Below are 16,804 nucleotides of genomic sequence, written 5' to 3'. Positions count from 1 at the left end.
ATAACATGGCGGCCATTCAGATTTCATAGATGGCTTGAGTAAGGGATCACCCTCTTATGACGTTCATATGCCCCAATCCCATCAGGACAACTCCTTTTTTAAAGTTTTTTTTTTTTTTTAACTACAGTGATACCTTTTCGTCCCCCCCCCATGATGAGCTGATGACTTGAGGTCCAGCCTAGTAAAAACACCAGTGATCAGGTGCCAGCCCACCTACTGCAGGGGGAATGTGGTACTGCACGTATAAAACATGGTTGCCAATCTGTGTCTTCCGGTTAGAAGGCGATGCCCTACCCTGATACTAAAAGCCCCCTCAGTGTGGCGTTATCTTGTATTTTGTGCAGACCATTAACTGGACAAGCCGTCCATGTGAAATCAAGTTTTGCTTAATGCTGCGGTTTTGCTGCCAGACTTGTGTGTGTATTGTTAGGCATTTGTTTAGTAACTCTGTACTCTCGTGTTTTACCCCAGATTAGAGGTCGGTTTTGTATGGACTCCAAACCCGGGACCTTCAATCAGTTGTGGTCTGTAGAGGAGCAGGTAACACGTGGCGCTTTTGTAATATCATTATACTGTAGATGGCAGTTAAAGGGGTTCTCCTCTTTGGACAATCTTTTTTTGTTGTGAGGGTCCCTCCAATTTAAGATAATCACGAGATGTCCCACTACTAACACAAGGCTGGAGTCTGTGGGAACCTAAAAGTAAGTGTACAATTCCCCTGCAGCTCCCCCCCAGGACAACAGAAACATTACATTGTGCCCATTCTAACCAATGGGATGTTCATATAATGCACGGAGAGGAGGCCGGTGTAAGAGAGCATGGCTGCGGGATCAGACTACAAAGGGTTTGCTTGTAGTCTGTAACTACGGAGACACCTGGATCTGCATAGGAGCTGTATACATAAAAGGGTGGGAGATATTAAATCAAGGCGATTTACAGTTACTTTATTTTTTATTTGCATTGGAGCAATAAGAAAATATTTAAATTATAGATGCAATTTTCAAGAGTAGCTGCACATTTTAATCCCATTTTACAGTTTATGTATACTTTACTTAACATGTTGAGTCACTGTATACAGTACATACATATCTTGTACTGATTCTGAGTTACAGCCTGTATTAATACTCCGGAGCTGCATTCACCATTCTTCTGGTTGTCAATGGAAACCGGCAACAATCTTGATAGACACATCCTAGATCATCTACTGCCTGGTGTAAAGATGACACTTCCCAGAATGAAAAGCACCAGAACTAGCTCTGTGTAGACAATGAGGCAGCGAGGAATGCTGGGAGAGTTCAGCTCTGAAGCCTGCAGAATTGTGAATGCAGTTGTCGGCCAATGAAAATAAATACAATACATGTACAAAGTTACTCCACTTTCTCTGTAAACTCATTCTTTATGTAAGATAATGTGGAGAATGAACTGCACCTCTAGTGTTTATCCAGATCACTAAGTGTCCCCCTAAGCCCTGTGGGCCCTGGTCAAAGCATCAATTTTAGGAACATTCCCTTCGGCTTCTTATTTCACACGTGGTTTCTTTTGTTTAGAAAAAACTGGAGCAGCTTCTCTTGAAGTTTCCACCAGAAGAGATTGAGTCAAAGAGGTGGCAGAAGATCGCGGATGAGTTAGGGAACAGGACCGCCAAGCAGGTGAGCGGAATTATACTCTGCACTATGGGCTATGCCGTGACCTGCTCCGCCACAGCCTCTGCGCTGGGGTGTCCATTAACCCTGACATTGCAGCGCTATATGGCGACACGCTGACATTTTCCAGGTAGTGGATCATTCACATCCTTTTCTGTATTACATCTGATTTTTATATTATTTGGACAGGTTGCCAGCCGAGTTCAGAAGTATTTTATAAAATTGACCAAAGCCGGTATCCCAGTGCCAGGACGAACCCCAAATCTATACTTGTATTCTAAGAAGGTAAGCGAGTGATGCAGCAAGACTCTTGCATATAGTTTAAGGAGTTGTACCAGAATCGGAGACGATCACCTTCACATTAGGAGCCTACTTTTGGCGTATACACCGGAAAATTCTACCAGCATATATACCAAACGTATCCATAGGGCTCTATACTGCTGACGAAGGCCAATAGTGCCCTTTTGGCCTCCGTCCGGCCGTATACCTGAGAGGTATATGTCGGGAGAAACAATGTATACCTCCAAGATAGGCTCTTAGCATGATGTGAACAGGGCCTTATTTGTGTGCGGACAGTTCTTGTTTTACAATTTAAAGTAGGACTGTCATGAGAGGCTTTAGGCCTCATTCACACGACGATATTTTTGCGGATAAATTGCGGACCCATTCTTTTCTATGGTCTCATGCAAACGACCGTGATCTACATATATTGGTGCGGGGGCCGCGTATACCGGACCGCAAAAACTCAGGACATGTCATTTTATGGTCCGGATTTACACATTCACCAATACTGGTGAATAATTGTGGATCTGTGAGTCCGGATGCACGACGAGTGTTTTTTGCTGTCCGATGGACTGCAACGGATCCGTGGTTTTGCGGACCGCAAAACCAATACGGTTGTGTGCATGAGGCCTTATATTGTGCCTGTCAGTCAGCTGAAAAGGACATGAAGGGGAATTGTGACGAGAGTCCTGTCAGTCCGCGGCTCTCAGCCAGACAGTAATTTTGTAAAAACTTCCGCAAATGCTAATTGGCTGAGAGCAGCTGGCCGTCCTTCTCAGTTGAATGCAGGCAGAGTATACAGCCTCTCTCATGACGGCTGAACTTTAAGGCCTCGTTCACACACTGCAGATTTTGCAAGCATTTTTTTATAACAAAACTAGGAGTGGAACCTAAACCCTAAACAGAAGAAATATATAAAAGAAGGCCTTATAGGTCTGCACTCCTGGATCCAATTCTGGTTTTGGCATAAATAATGCATAATCTGCAGCAAATCTGCACTGTGTGAACAAGATCTAAATGTATATATTTAAAACTATGGCTACTTTTAATGGTTATTTACACTGGTCATTTTAGGGGCAGATTGGCTGCGCCTCTACTTTTATTGTCGTCTCTTTTACCCCTAATTGAATAATCCTGGCGATTGTACGTTTCTCTACATTGGAGGTGTGGTGTGGATGACACGTAATACTATTACTTTCACCTGCTGCTTTGGGTTTTATATGATTCTTGTTATTCTTCTGCACCCAGGCAACAAGCAAGCGGCAACACATTCTCAACAAGCATCTGTTTAAACCTTCCACCTTCATGACTTCCCATGAGCCGCCTGTGTTTATGGAAGAGGACGACGACCACTCCAGTTTTCATAGCCGGGACCTTGACGCAGGGGCTGACGACGATGAGGACGTCTCGGTAATGAGCTCTGATGAACATTAGACTTTTGCTGTTTGAGGCCTCATGCACATGGCCATATTACATCTCCGCGGGCCGTGTTGCATCTCCGCGGGCCGTGTTGCATCTCCGCGGGCCGTGTTGCATCTCCGCGGGCCGTGTTGCATCGCCACGGGCCTATATTTCTACGGGGCCATACTGTACCTCTGTGTGCCTCCATTATTATTATTATTGCATTACTTCTAGGGAAGCCCTATACGGTGCAGTATGGAGTGTCTGTGGCTTTACAAGAGTCTAGTACTTTGGTTTTCAACCTGTGGTTCTCCACCTGTTATGAAATCGCAATTCCCAGTCTCTGGCTGTCAGGGCATGCTGGGAGTTGTAGTTTTATAATCGCTTTAGAGCCACAGGTTGGTAGAAGATGGACTAAGTTTGGTAAGATCAGACTGATCGCATTAGATGCTGACCTTGTTATTCTCTTACACAGGATGAAGAGACTATTCCCACCTCCTGCCGTGGACTTGCAGAATACAAAGAACTACTTGAACTTAAGAAATTAAAGAAGCGAAGGCTCCAAGAAATGGAGGCAGAAAGCGGCTTTGTGCAGCACGTCGGCTTCAAAGTAAGATATGTCTAATAGTTGCGTCCTGTTCTCGGCTCTTCTACTGAGGTCAGTGGTTCCTGCATTTCTCATGAGAAAAGTTTCACATGGTGGAGGTGGCCGACACTTTGCTTCACTGCCTGGTGCGAAACGCGTTTTCTTGAATATAAGTGAGGCAGAATCCGGCGGTGTTGACATTTGCTGATATTACGACTGAGCGTCGATAAGGAAGACAGATGAAGAATGAATGCAATAAATAAGGACAAGGACAGAAGTAAAGATTACAAGTTTAAGCCTCGTACCACTGCATGAACTGCACATCCAGTGCGAATAGTATTATATGTCTATCAGAATTTATGCAACTTTCTATCTAAGCCACCGAAAAAAAAACTCCCCCCTAGTGTATTATGTTCCTGTTTAAAGGAGTATTCTGGTTTCGGCACATTTCTAAAAACTGTTTTAAACCGAATAAGCGCCCCGCCACTAGTATCGGCTCCTCCCAGATAGGACACCATTTATTTGACTGATCCACTTTAAATTTAATTTCCACTCTGTCTCTAAATAGGTTAAAAATTCGCTGCTGATTTTTATAATTTACCTCTATATCGATCGGAGCTTGGGTTGTCTGATACAGAGCTCCAAGTCCCCTGCACAGACATAGTTAAAAGATCACACGCTGACTGCCTGAAGCCACCACTAGAGGGAGCTCACTGCAACAATAATACGGTATTCCGTAAGCTCCCCCTGGTGGTGGCTTCAGGCAGCGAGCGTGTGATCTTTTAACTCTACTGTGGGGATTAACCCCTTCCCGCTCCTTGACGTACTATTACGTCATGGCAGCTGTATCGTTCGCGCTCCATGCCGTAATAGTACGTCTCGGGAGTAACGGCCGTTTCGGCCGTCCTCCCGACACATACAGGAGCTGTGACGCTGCTGTCTTGTTCAGCAGCTGTCACAGCTCCTACAGCGGGGACCGATCGCTGTGTCCCCGCTGATTAACCCCTTAAAAGCCGCGTTCTATAGAGATCGCGGCTTTTTAGGGGTTAAGCTGCCATCGCCGGCCTGCTACGCGATAGCGGCCGGCGATGGTGACTATGGCAACCGGACACCAAACAATGGCGTCCGGCTATGCCATAGACGGAAGCCTAGTGGGTCCTGACAACGTCAGGACCCACTATGCTTGCTGTCAGTGAGTAGCTGACAGTTCTAATACACTGCACTACGCATGTAGTGCAGTGTATTAGAATAGCGATCAGGGCCTCCTGCCCTCAAGTCCCCTAGTGGGACAAAGTAATAAAGTAAAAAAAAAGTTAAAAAAAGATGTGTAAAAATAAGAAAATAAAAGTTTTAAAAGTAATAAAAGTAAAAGTCCCACTTTTTCCCTTATCAGTCCTTTATTATTAATAAAAATATATAAACAAACAAATAAACTATACATAATTGGTATCGCCGCGTCCGTAACGGCCTGAGCTACAAAATTATTTTGTTATTTATCCCGCACGGTGAACGCCGTAAAAAAAAATATTAATAAACCGTACCACAATCACAATTGTTTGGTCACTTCACCTCCCAAAAAATGGAATAAAAAGAGATCAAAAAGTCGCATGTACCTAAAAATGGTACTGATGGAAAATACAGTTCGTTACGCAAAAAAAAAGTCCTCGCACGCCTTTATTGATTGAAAAATAAAAACGTTATGGCTCTTAGAATAAGGTAACACAAAAAGTGAATGATTGTTTACAAAACTTATTTTATTGTGCAAACGCCATAAGACATAAAAAAAAACTATAAACATATGGTATCGCCGTAATCATATCGCCCCGCAGAATAAAGTGAATATGTCATTTATAGCGCACGGTGAACGCTGTAAAAAAAAAAGTATACAAAAACAATAGTAGAATTGCTGTTTATTAGTCACCACGCCACCTAAAAATGGAATAAAAACTGATCAAAAAGCCGCATGCACCCCAAGAAAACTACAATGGATTCCTCAAGGGGTCTAGTTTCCAAATTGGGGTCACTTTTGGGGGGTTTCCAATGTTTTGGCACCACAAGACCTCTTCAAACCGGACATGGTGCCTAATAAAAAAGAGGGCTCAAAATCCGCTAGGTGCTCCTTTGCTTCGGAGGCCGGTGCTTCAGTCCATTACCGCACTAGGGCCACATGTGGGATATTTCTCTAAACTGCAGAATCTGGGCAAGAAGTATTGAGTTGCGTTTCTCTGATAAATCCTTTTGTGTTATAAAAAAAATGGTATAAAAAGAGTAAATTTCACCTCTACTTTGCTCTAAATTTCTGTGAAACACCTAAAGGGTTCATAAACTTTCTAAATGCTGTTGTGAATACTTTGAGGGGTCTAGTTTCTAAAATGGGGTGTTTGATAGGGGTTTCTAATATATGGGCCCCTCAAAGCAACTTCAGAAATGAACTGGAACCTAAAAAAATAAATAAATGAGGCAATACTTCGCTTCTTACATTATACTGATAATGAGCCGTGCCCACTCCGAGATGACCCCAGTTTTGACCGTTTGTATAAACGGAGACCCCTATTAGACCGTTCCAGTGCCCGGTTTTCCCAAGCATACACCCCCGAGAAGTGTTTTTCTATTGATGAGTCCCTGGTACATTTTAAAGGGAGGGTTCAATTCCGCCAGTACCTGCCAGGTAAGAGGGCAAGGTATGGCGTGAAGATGTATATGCTGTGCGAGAGTGCATCAGGGTATACCTACAGGTTTAGGATATATGAAGGAAAGGCCACCCCCAAACCAGACTGCATCCTGGACTACAATAGGTACATGGGAGGGATGGACTTGTCAAATCAAGTCCTGAAGCCATACAGCGCCATGCGGTGTGGTATAAGAAGCTGGCCGGGCACATCATACAGATGGCTTTGTACAATGCGTATGTGCTACGTCGATGTGCAGGCCAGAGGGGAACTTTCCTGGAATTTCAAGATCTAATCTTTAGGGACCAGGAAGGGGGGGCACCCAGTACTTCTGGAAGCGAGGCCACACGCATCGTACCAGGGCAACACTTTCCAGGAGAAGGTCCCCAAACCGGTGGAAAGGGAAAGAATCAAAAGAGGTGCAGAGTCTGCTATAAGAGGGGGATAAGGAAGAACACAATATACCAATGTGACACGTGTCCCGAAAAACCAGAGCTCTGTATGAAAGATTGTTTTAAAATGTATCATACATCCCTTGATTTTCAATTTACCCTGATGCACTCCGCACAGCTTACCCCCCTCATCTTTCCCTTCTGAGCCCTGCCGTATGCCCAGGCAGCTGATAACAGCCACATGTAGGGTATTGTCGTACCCAGGAGAACCCACATTACAATTTAAGGGGTGTATATCTCCGGTGGCGCATGCTGGGCACACTATATTGGACACTGAAATGGCATATACATATATAAAATTGCAAATCTCACTCTGCACCATCTGCTGCGCATTATCTTTTACACAGTACCTGTGGGGTCAAAATGCTCACTACACCTCTAGATGAATGTCTTAAGGGGTGTAGTTTTTAAAATGGGGTCACTTCTCGGGGGTTTCAACTGTACTGGTACCTCAGGGGCTTCTGCACACATGACTTAGCACCAGAAAAGCTCCAGTAGGCCAAATGGTGGTCCTTTCCTTCTGAGCCCTCCCATGGGCCCAAAGGGCAGTTTATCACCACAAATGGGGTATTGCCGCACTAAGGACAAATTGGGCAACAAAATGGGGTATGTTGTTCCTTGTGAAATTAAGAAATTTTGATCAAAAATGACATCTTATTGGAAAAAATATCATTTTTTTCATTTCACAGCCCAATTCAAATAGGTGCTGTGAAAAAACTGTGCGGTCAAAATGATAACAAAAACCATAAATGAATTCCTTGAGGGGTGTAGTTTCCAAAATGGGGTCACTTCTGGTGGGTTCCCATTGCTTTGATACCTCTGGGGCTCTGCAAATGCAACATGGCACCCGAAAACCAATCCAGCAAAATCTGGACTCCAACAAACACATAGCGCTCCTTTCCGTCTGAGCCCTCCCATGGGCCCAAACGGCAGTTTATCACCACAAATGGGGTATTGCCGCACTAAGGACAAATTGGGCAACAAAATGGGGTATGTTGTTCCCTGTGAAAATAAGAAATTTTGATCAAAAATGACATCTTATTGGAAAAAATATAATTTTTTTTCATTTCACAGCCCAATTCAAATAGGTGCTGTGAAAAACCTGTGCGGTCAAAATGATAACAAAAACCATAAATGAATTCCTTGAGGGGTGTAGTTTCCAAAATGGGGTCACTTCGGGTGGGTTTCCATTGCTTTGATACCTCTGGGGCTCTGCAAATGCGACATGGCACCCGAAAACCAATCCAGCAAAATCTGGACTCCAACAAACACATAGCGCTCCTTTCCTTCTGAGCCCTCCCATGGGCCCAAACGGCAGTTTATCACCACAAATGGGGTATTGCCGCACTAAGGACAAATTGGGCAACAAAATGGGGTATGTTGTTCCCTGTGAAATTAAGAAATTTTGATCAAAAATGACATTTTATTGGAAAAAATATCATTTTTTTCATTTCACAGCCCAATTCAAATAGGTGCTGTTAAAAAACTGTGCGGTCAAAATGATAACAAAAACCATAAATGAATTCCTTGAGGGGTGTAATTTCCAAAATGGGGTCACTTCTGGTGGGTTTCCATTGTTTTGATACCTCAACGCCTCTTCAAACCTGGCATGCTGCCTAAAATATATTCTAATAAAAAAGAGGCCTCAAAATGTACTAGGTGCTTCTTTGCTTCTAGGGCTTGTGTTTTAGTCCACGAGCGCAGTAGGGCCACATGTGGGACATTTCTAAAAACTGCAGAATCTGGACAATACATATTTAGTAGTGTTTCTCTGGTAAAACCTTCTCTGTTACTAAAAAAAAATTGAATAAAATTGAAATTCAGCAGAAAAAATGAAATTTGCAAATTTCATTTCCACTTTGCTTTAATTCCTGTGAAATGCCTGAAGGGTTAAAAAACTTTCTATATGCTGTTTTGAATACTTTGAGGGGTCTAGTTTTTAAAATGGGGTGTTTTATGGGGGTTTCTAATACATAGGCCCCTCAAATCCACTTCAGAACTGAACTGGCACCTTCAAAAAAAGGCTTTTGAAATTTTCTTAAGAATATGAGAAATTGCTGTTTATGTTCTAAACCTTGTAACGTCCAAGAAAAATAAAATAATGTTCAACAAACGATGCCAATCTAAAGTAGACATATGGGAAATGTGAACTAGTAACTATTTTGGGTGGTATAACCGTCTGTTTTTCAAGCAGATGCATTTAAATTCTGAAAAATGCTATTTTTTGTAAATTTTCTCTAAATTTTGCAATTTTTCACAAATAAAGACTGAATATATCGACCAAATTTTACCACGAACATGAAGCCCAAAGTGTCACGAGAAAACAATCTCAGAATCGCTTGGATAGGTTTAAGCATTCCGACGTTATTACCACATAAAGTGAAATATGTCAGATTTGAAAAACGGGCTCTGAGCCTTAAGGCCCAAACTAGGCTGCGTCCTTAAGGGGTTAAGAGCTCTGGATCAGAAAAACAAAGCTCAGACTGCCATAAAAAAAATGTAAAAAAATAAATTTGTGTGTGTGTGTATATATGAATTATGGATTTTTTTTATTTTTCCATAATAAAGTACAATACTTAAGACCATAAGCATAATACAACATTTAACATTTTAAACCAGCCTTCCCTCCCCTTGAGCAGGCCAGCGAGCGTAAAATAATAGCAATAATAATAAAAAAATTATATTTTTATATATATATATATATATATATATTAGTATATTCTTTTTGCAAATTTTACAAAATTCCATTTCTTTTCTTTTTAGATTATAATATCATTTCCAAGTGTTTGCCATAAACAAATTCCCCCAGTATTCAGGGTATTGTGTGTGACTACACGTCGTTCACTGCCAGGGGGCGCCATTTCCAACATGAAGCAGAGAACTAGGAGTGAAATGTGACTTCCTCTTTTTTTCTCTTATTGATATAGAAATGTGACTTTCCGTTGCGTGGGTGGGTGAAGGTACAAGGACATTATAAATGCGTGGCTACAAAGTAACATTGCTCAAAGCGATTAGAGAGTTTAATCACACTGACTGACGCCTGTTGTGGCCACAGATCAAATGTTTTACACTTTATATATAAGGTAGATATAATCTATGTAAATAGTTCAGTAACTTTGTAAATACATGACATTATTTAGCGAAGTTACAGCCTGTATTATAGCAAAAATATTGGGAGGAACCCTCCAGCTCACCATTAGCAGATCTCAGTCACGAGTTGCGCCAGGATCGCCGCGACGGCACACGGCAATGAAACAGGAAAAAACAAGTGATCCAGCGCAGTGAAGTTAAAATGAAACTCTGTTTCAATTTTATTCGGAAATCTTTAAAAAAAGATATGTGTAGCTTCCAGATACAAGGCTATAGACTCTGACTATTGCCTACACGTTTCAGACGTATACCACATCCTTCCTCATGGCTAGTTAGTGAAACGCGTAGGCAATAGTCAATCCTTGTATCTGGAAGCTACACATCTTTTTTTTAAAGATTTCCGAATAAAATTGAAACAGAGTTTCATTTTAACTTCACTGCGCTGGATCACTTGTTTCTCCTGTTTTTTTCCAGCCTGTATTAAACTCAAGAGCTGCATTCACAATTCTGCAGGCTTTAGAGCTGAAAACTTCCAGTATTCCCTGCTTGTTTAGTGTGTACGCACTGCTTTCCCTGGTGATGGCAATATATAGTATAGTAAAAAACAAACTACCGCCCTGCGGTATGGGAACTCTGCTAAACTGTTAGGCCTCATGCACACAAACGTATTTTTTTCCTCCCGTAAATACTGGCATAAACAGGGGTCCTTGGTCACACGTATTCGACCTGTATTGCACCAGTTTTTACAGACCCGTGCCCGTAAATACGGGTCCGGTGTCACCAGTATTCCACCCGTATACGTTTTCGCTGCAAAATTGCACTGCACTAATTGGCAGCCCCTTCTCTCTATCAGTGCAGGATAAAGAGAAGGGGTTGCCCTTTCCACAGAAAAAGTAAAAGAAATTCATACCTGGCCGTTGCCTTGGTGACGCGTCCCTCTCGACATTCAGCCCGACCTCCCTGGATGACGCGGCAGTCCATGTGACCGCTGCAGCCTGTGATTGGCTGCAGCGGTCACATGGGCCGAAATGTCATCCCGGGAGGCCGGACTGAAGTAGAAGCAGGGAGTTCTCTGTAAGTATGAACTTCTATTTTTTTTTACAGGTTGATCTATATTGTGATCGGAAGTCACTGTCCAGGGTGCTGAAAAAGTTACTGCCGATCGTTTAACTCTTTCAGCACCCTGGACAGTGACTATCCCCTGACATCGCCTAGCAACGCTCCCGTAATTACGGGTGCACACACGTAGTCACACGTAATTACGGCAGCCCCATAGACTTCTATGGGCCTGCCTGTGCCGTAATTACGGCCTGAAATAGGACATGTTCTATATTTCTCAACGGCACGAGCACCTTCCCGTAAGAATACGGGGAGTTACCCGTGGCCAATAGAAGTCTATGGGCCCGTAATTACGGGCGTTTTTACGGTCGTGTGCATGGGGCCTTAGGGGTGTGTTTGACCACAAATTTACTGACTGTTTCCAAAAAAGACCCACAAATCTGTGGATTCAGCTCTGGTGTATAATACAGGATGTAACTCAGGATCCGTACAGGATAAGTAATGTATGTACCCAGTGACTCCACCAGCAGAATAGGGAGTGCAGCTCTGGAGTATAATACAGGGTGTAACTCAGGATCAGTACAGGATAAGTAATGTAATGTATGTACACAGTGACTCCACCAGCAGCATAGACAGTGCAGCTCTGGAGTATAATACAGGATGTTACTCAGGATTAGTACAGGATAAGTAATGTAATGTATGTACACAATGACTCCACCAGCAGAATAGCGAGTGCAGCTCTGGAGTATAATACAGGATGTAACTCCGGATCAGTACAGGATAAGTAATGTAATGTATGTACACCGTGACTCCACCAGCAGAATAGTGAGTGCAGCTCTGGAGTATAATACAGGATGTAACTCAGGATCAGTACAGCATAAGTAATGTTTGTACGCAGTGAGTGCAGCTCTGGAGTATAATACAGGATGTAACTCCGGATCAGTACAGGATAAGTAATGTAATGTATGAACACAGTGACTCCACCAGCAGAATAGTGAGTGCAGCTCTGGCGTATAATACAGGATATAACTCCGGATCAGTACAAGTATTGTAATGTATGTACACAGTGACTCCACCAGCAGAATAGTGAGTGCAGCTCTGGAGTATAATACAGGCAGTAACTCCGGATCAGTTCAGCATAAGTAATGTATGCACACAGTGACTCCATCAGCAGAATAGTGAGTGCAGCTCTGGAGTATAATACAGGATATAACTCAGGATCAGTACAGGATAAGTAATGTAATGTATGTACATAGTGACTCCACCAGCAGAATAGTGAGTGCAGCTCTGGAGTATAATACAGGATGTGACTCAGGATCTGTACAGGATAAGTAATGTAATGTATGTACACAGTGACTCCACCAGCAGCATAGACAGTGCAGCTCTGGAGTATAATACAGGATGTTACTCAGGATTAGTACAGGATAAGTAATGTATGTACACAGTGACTCCACCAGCAGAATAGTGAGTGCAGCTCTGGAGTATAATACAGGATGTAACTCAGGATCAGTACAGGATAAGTAATGTAATGTATGTACATAGTGACTCCACCAGCAGAATAGTGAGTGCAGCTCTGGAGTATAATACAGGATGTAACTCAGGATCAGTACAGGATAAGTAATGTAATGTATGTACACAGTGACTCCACCAGCAGAATAGTGAGTGCAGCTCTGGAGTATAATACAGGATGTAACTCAGGATCAGTACAGGATAAGTAATGTAATGTATGTACACAGTGACTCCACCAGCAGAATAGTGAGTGCAGCTCTGGAGTATAATACAGGGTGTAACTCAGGATCAGTACAGGATAAGTAATGTAATGTATGTACACAGTGACTCCACCAGCTGAATAGTGAGTGCAGCTCTGGAGTATAATACAGGCTGTAACTCAGGATCAGTACAGGATATATAATGTATGTACACAGTAACTCCACCAGCAGAATAGTGAGTGCAGCTCTGGAGTATAATACAGGATGTAACTCAGGATCAGTACAGGATAAGTAATGTATGTACACAGTGACTCCACCAGCAGAATAGTGAGTGCAGCTCTGGAGTATAATACAGGATGTAACTCAGGATCAGTACAGGATAAGTAATGTAATGTATGTACACTGTGACTCCACCAACAGCATAGAGAGTGCAGCTTGACAGGCTCTAGTGGACAGAGCTAAAACATTGCACTGCGGGCAATAAAGTACCCTTGATTGTTTTTACTTAATTCTATGGAGTGCAGCCTGATTTATTATATATACACACTGTATAAGGAGAGCACATCTAGGCTTCTGTTACTCAAAATGCTTTGTCTTCTCTCCCGTTTCTATTACAGTGTGACAATTGTGGAATAGAACCAATCCAGGGTATTCGGTGGCATTGTCAGGATTGCCCTCAACAGATGGCTGTGGATTTCTGTGATTCGTGCTCTGACTGGTGAGTGTACATGAAGGGGGGGAGGGGCAGTGACTTGTGGCGTCTAGATGGCATTATACATCTGGATCCAGTTTCACCACGGTGTGCCATGATCAGCTGGTGCTGTGCCAATTGCATCCAGATAACCGTGTACAAATGTATTCGTCCTAGTTTATCCTCTGCATTTTACTCTTGCCCTTCTTGAAGAAAGTTCCCCCTGGAAATAAGCGGCCGCCACAGGGGAATTGATCAATTACTTGTCTCCCATTAAAATGGTCATGCTGAGTCTATCGAGGGGAAGCTTTTCTTCCCCCAAAAGGAAACCCCCCCCCCCCCCTTCTTCTTTATGACGTCCATGTGCCCCAGGGGTTGTCCAGTTGGGATATCCCCTTTAAAGCATCTCTATGATCTGGACTGATAATAAAGGTGTCATTTACAGTCAGGGTTTCTGCTATTGCTGAGCGGACCCATAGACAGAAATCATCCTTCTCTTTTCTGTAAGAGTCTATGGATTATTTTATGCTCCGGCCTATTAGTATAATGAGGAGGACAGACGAGCGATTGGTGAACATATTGATCTCTATGGGAAGATTATCATGTTGTGTTCTGCACATGCTTTAATTTGATTAAATACAAAAAATATTTATAATAGTTGTATTAAATAAAAAAATATTTATTTAAAATACATTTTAATTATGATAATTTGGGTGACATCCCTTATTGGAGTTGCAATGGCCACCATATTGGTTGTCGTCCAGCTTGCCCAGATAGGAATATAACCATTGCCATAGATATAAGCGGTTTCTCTGCAGATCCAGTTTATTTTAGTAGCATCTGCTGCTCACACACATCATATTAGGAAAACTCACCACCTTTAGCTGGATCTGCCTATAGTCTGCAGAAATTACTCATGTCTAGGGCCAGTTTTAAAGGCCTCATACATATTAGATGAAAGTTGATAAAAAAAAGTCAGTTTTCGACCATAACGAATATTTGTAACCGATCGTTAGTCAACCAATGGCAAACATCTTCTAAACGTCAGGTCGGCCATGTTGGAAACTTGGACAAATGTTGTAAATCGATGTCATTTTTATTACCTCACTTCCAGTCATACATCGGCAGATCTAGGTGATTGGGCACATCGGCCGATCTAGGTGATTGGGCACATCGGCCGATCTAGGTGATTGGGCACATCGGCCGATCTAGGTGATTGGGCACATCGGCCGATCTAGGTGATTGGGCACATCGGCCGATCTAGGTGATTGGGCACATCGGCCGATCTAGGTGATTGGGCACGTCGGCCGATACAATCTGAAATGTGTTGATATGAATGAACGTCCAAGTATCACCCAGCTTCTATTTGATGGGTGTGGGCACCTTTTGACTCAGCTGAATAGAGTTTTTAAAGGTACAAATCAATTAGTTTGTTTTTATTTTTGGGAAATGTTTTTGGTAATTCCTGCATCACTTTCTTACAGTTTATATGAAACACAATCTCACAAAGAGGAGCACCACCTGGAGCCGATGTATAAAGCAGAGACATTCCTAGACCGAGATTACTGCATGCCGCACAGCACCAGTTACAACTACCTGGACCCAAACTATTTTCCAGCAAACAGATGACGTGAGCCGGCCCAAAATCGCTCAGCTCGGTAATCTCTCTCCAGATGCAAAGGGTAGCGGAGCAAAATTCTCGGTTTCCAGAAGTCACATGACTCTCTCTGAACTCCGGCTCTCACAGCATGATACCTACGTGGAAATAAAGCTCCATTATACTCCACCTTCACCTACAGCAGTAGAACATTCCACGGGCGCATAACGACCTCACCCCCAGGAGCCTGCCCCCTCCTGGCAGCCTGGTCCAGAACAACATAAAATCATAGTGCACGTTACGGACTCGGACATTTTTATTTTTTTTCCAAAAGGCTTCCGAAAAAGGAAAGAGAAAAATTTGGTCAAAATGTGAACTATTTATATTAAAACCAGTTTACTAGCTTGTAGTTTTGTGACTTTTTTTTTTTTTTTATTCCTTTTTGCACAGAAACATTTTGGGAAGGTTTTAACCAATCACAGTGTTCACTTAGAAGACGCTATTGTTAAAAAGATGACAGAACTTTATGACTTTGCCCACGTACGGATTAACTCCGATCTCTGCTTGACCGTGAGCTGCTTTTACATGACTAACTACAATCAAGCACTACGGATTGGGGTCTGTGGCTGCTTCTCTAACCAGCTCGTGCTGTGTGTGTGTGTGCGCGCGCGCGTGAATGTCAAAAATTTTCACTCAGATCTATTTTTTAAATGTAATGTTCAGATGATCATGTGACGTGTACAAAATATGGTGAAAAAAGTGCCACTTGTAGTTACGGTGTAAAGTCTTAACCCTTTCTTAGGTCCTTCCTAGAAAAAAGAAAATGAAATACACAGCCTTCTGCCTCGAGACTTTGGGAATCTCCAATGCGGCCCACCCAAGGACAAAAAGATAAAAAAAAAAATTTAAAAAATTTAACTGCCTATTGTAAAGCCTATATGTATTGTCATTTTTTTTTTCTCTTTTTGTAGTCGCACAAAATCCATAAAAGATTGTATTTTTATTAATATTTAAGCAAGTGGTTTCATTGATCTATACGGAGGAGCTACATATGGTCACGTGACCCCTTATATACAGCGTCACATAGATTATTCTTTAAGTAATGGACTAAGGATTTGTGACTAAACTCTCCGGCAGGGAACGAGTAGACCCTTTTGTAATTTAATTTTTTTTCCATTTCTATTTTTGTTATTTCCCCCCCCCCCCCCTTCTCCGTGTAAAACGATATGTTCTTAACTCAGTTGTCAGGAGGACTGTAAAAATAAATTGTGTGGGTACTATTTGTTTGTACGTAAAGTTGTCATTTTTAGTGTCTTGGCATCTCACCCGAATACAATGGAAGAAAGCAAATAAAAAACAATAAACCAAACTCTTAACAGCCGACGTGTGAAATGGTCACCACGATGCAATAAATTCATACCAAACAGAATTTAGATTTTATTTCAGTATATTTGTTGCAGTAACGTCATTACATAATATGCCTTCAAATATTTTTATTTTTTTTTGTTTTATTGATTTTTGTACAAATACTCGTGGTCTCTAGTCATGCACGTTTTCCCGCTGTGAAATGCAGCAAGGGGTTGACCATAACTTCACGGCAAGATTGATGTCACCAAGATAACGAG

General features: G+C 42.3%; 1 protein-coding gene across 4 annotated transcripts in view; it reads left to right on the top strand.

The window, feature by feature from the left end:
* The window catches only part of ZZZ3 (zinc finger ZZ-type containing 3), a 47,359-nt gene extending 30,900 nt beyond the window's left edge, over nucleotides 1-16,459 (top strand). For 3 of the 4 annotated variants that reach the window (XM_075832867.1, XM_075832868.1, XM_075832869.1), the window contains exons 6-12: nucleotides 472-540; nucleotides 1,548-1,649; nucleotides 1,833-1,928; nucleotides 3,174-3,335; nucleotides 3,802-3,936; nucleotides 13,509-13,609; nucleotides 15,067-16,459. In XM_075832867.1, coding sequence (XP_075688982.1) covers nucleotides 472-540; nucleotides 1,548-1,649; nucleotides 1,833-1,928; nucleotides 3,174-3,335; nucleotides 3,802-3,936; nucleotides 13,509-13,609; nucleotides 15,067-15,211 — 810 coding nt within the window. In that variant the 3' untranslated portion in view covers nucleotides 15,212-16,459. Of the gene's footprint in view, nucleotides 1-471; nucleotides 541-1,547; nucleotides 1,650-1,832; nucleotides 1,929-3,173; nucleotides 3,336-3,801; nucleotides 3,937-9,796; nucleotides 10,260-13,508; nucleotides 13,610-15,066 lie in introns of those variants that run through there. The other variant, XM_075832870.1, reaches the window with a different exon arrangement.
* The last annotated feature ends 345 nt before the right edge of the window (nucleotides 16,460-16,804 follow it).

This window comes from Rhinoderma darwinii, chromosome 7, assembly GCF_050947455.1.
Source record: "Rhinoderma darwinii isolate aRhiDar2 chromosome 7, aRhiDar2.hap1, whole genome shotgun sequence".
NCBI classification, from domain to species: Eukaryota; Metazoa; Chordata; class Amphibia; order Anura; family Rhinodermatidae; genus Rhinoderma; species Rhinoderma darwinii.
This window is presented reverse-complemented; position numbering and strand designations above follow the sequence as displayed.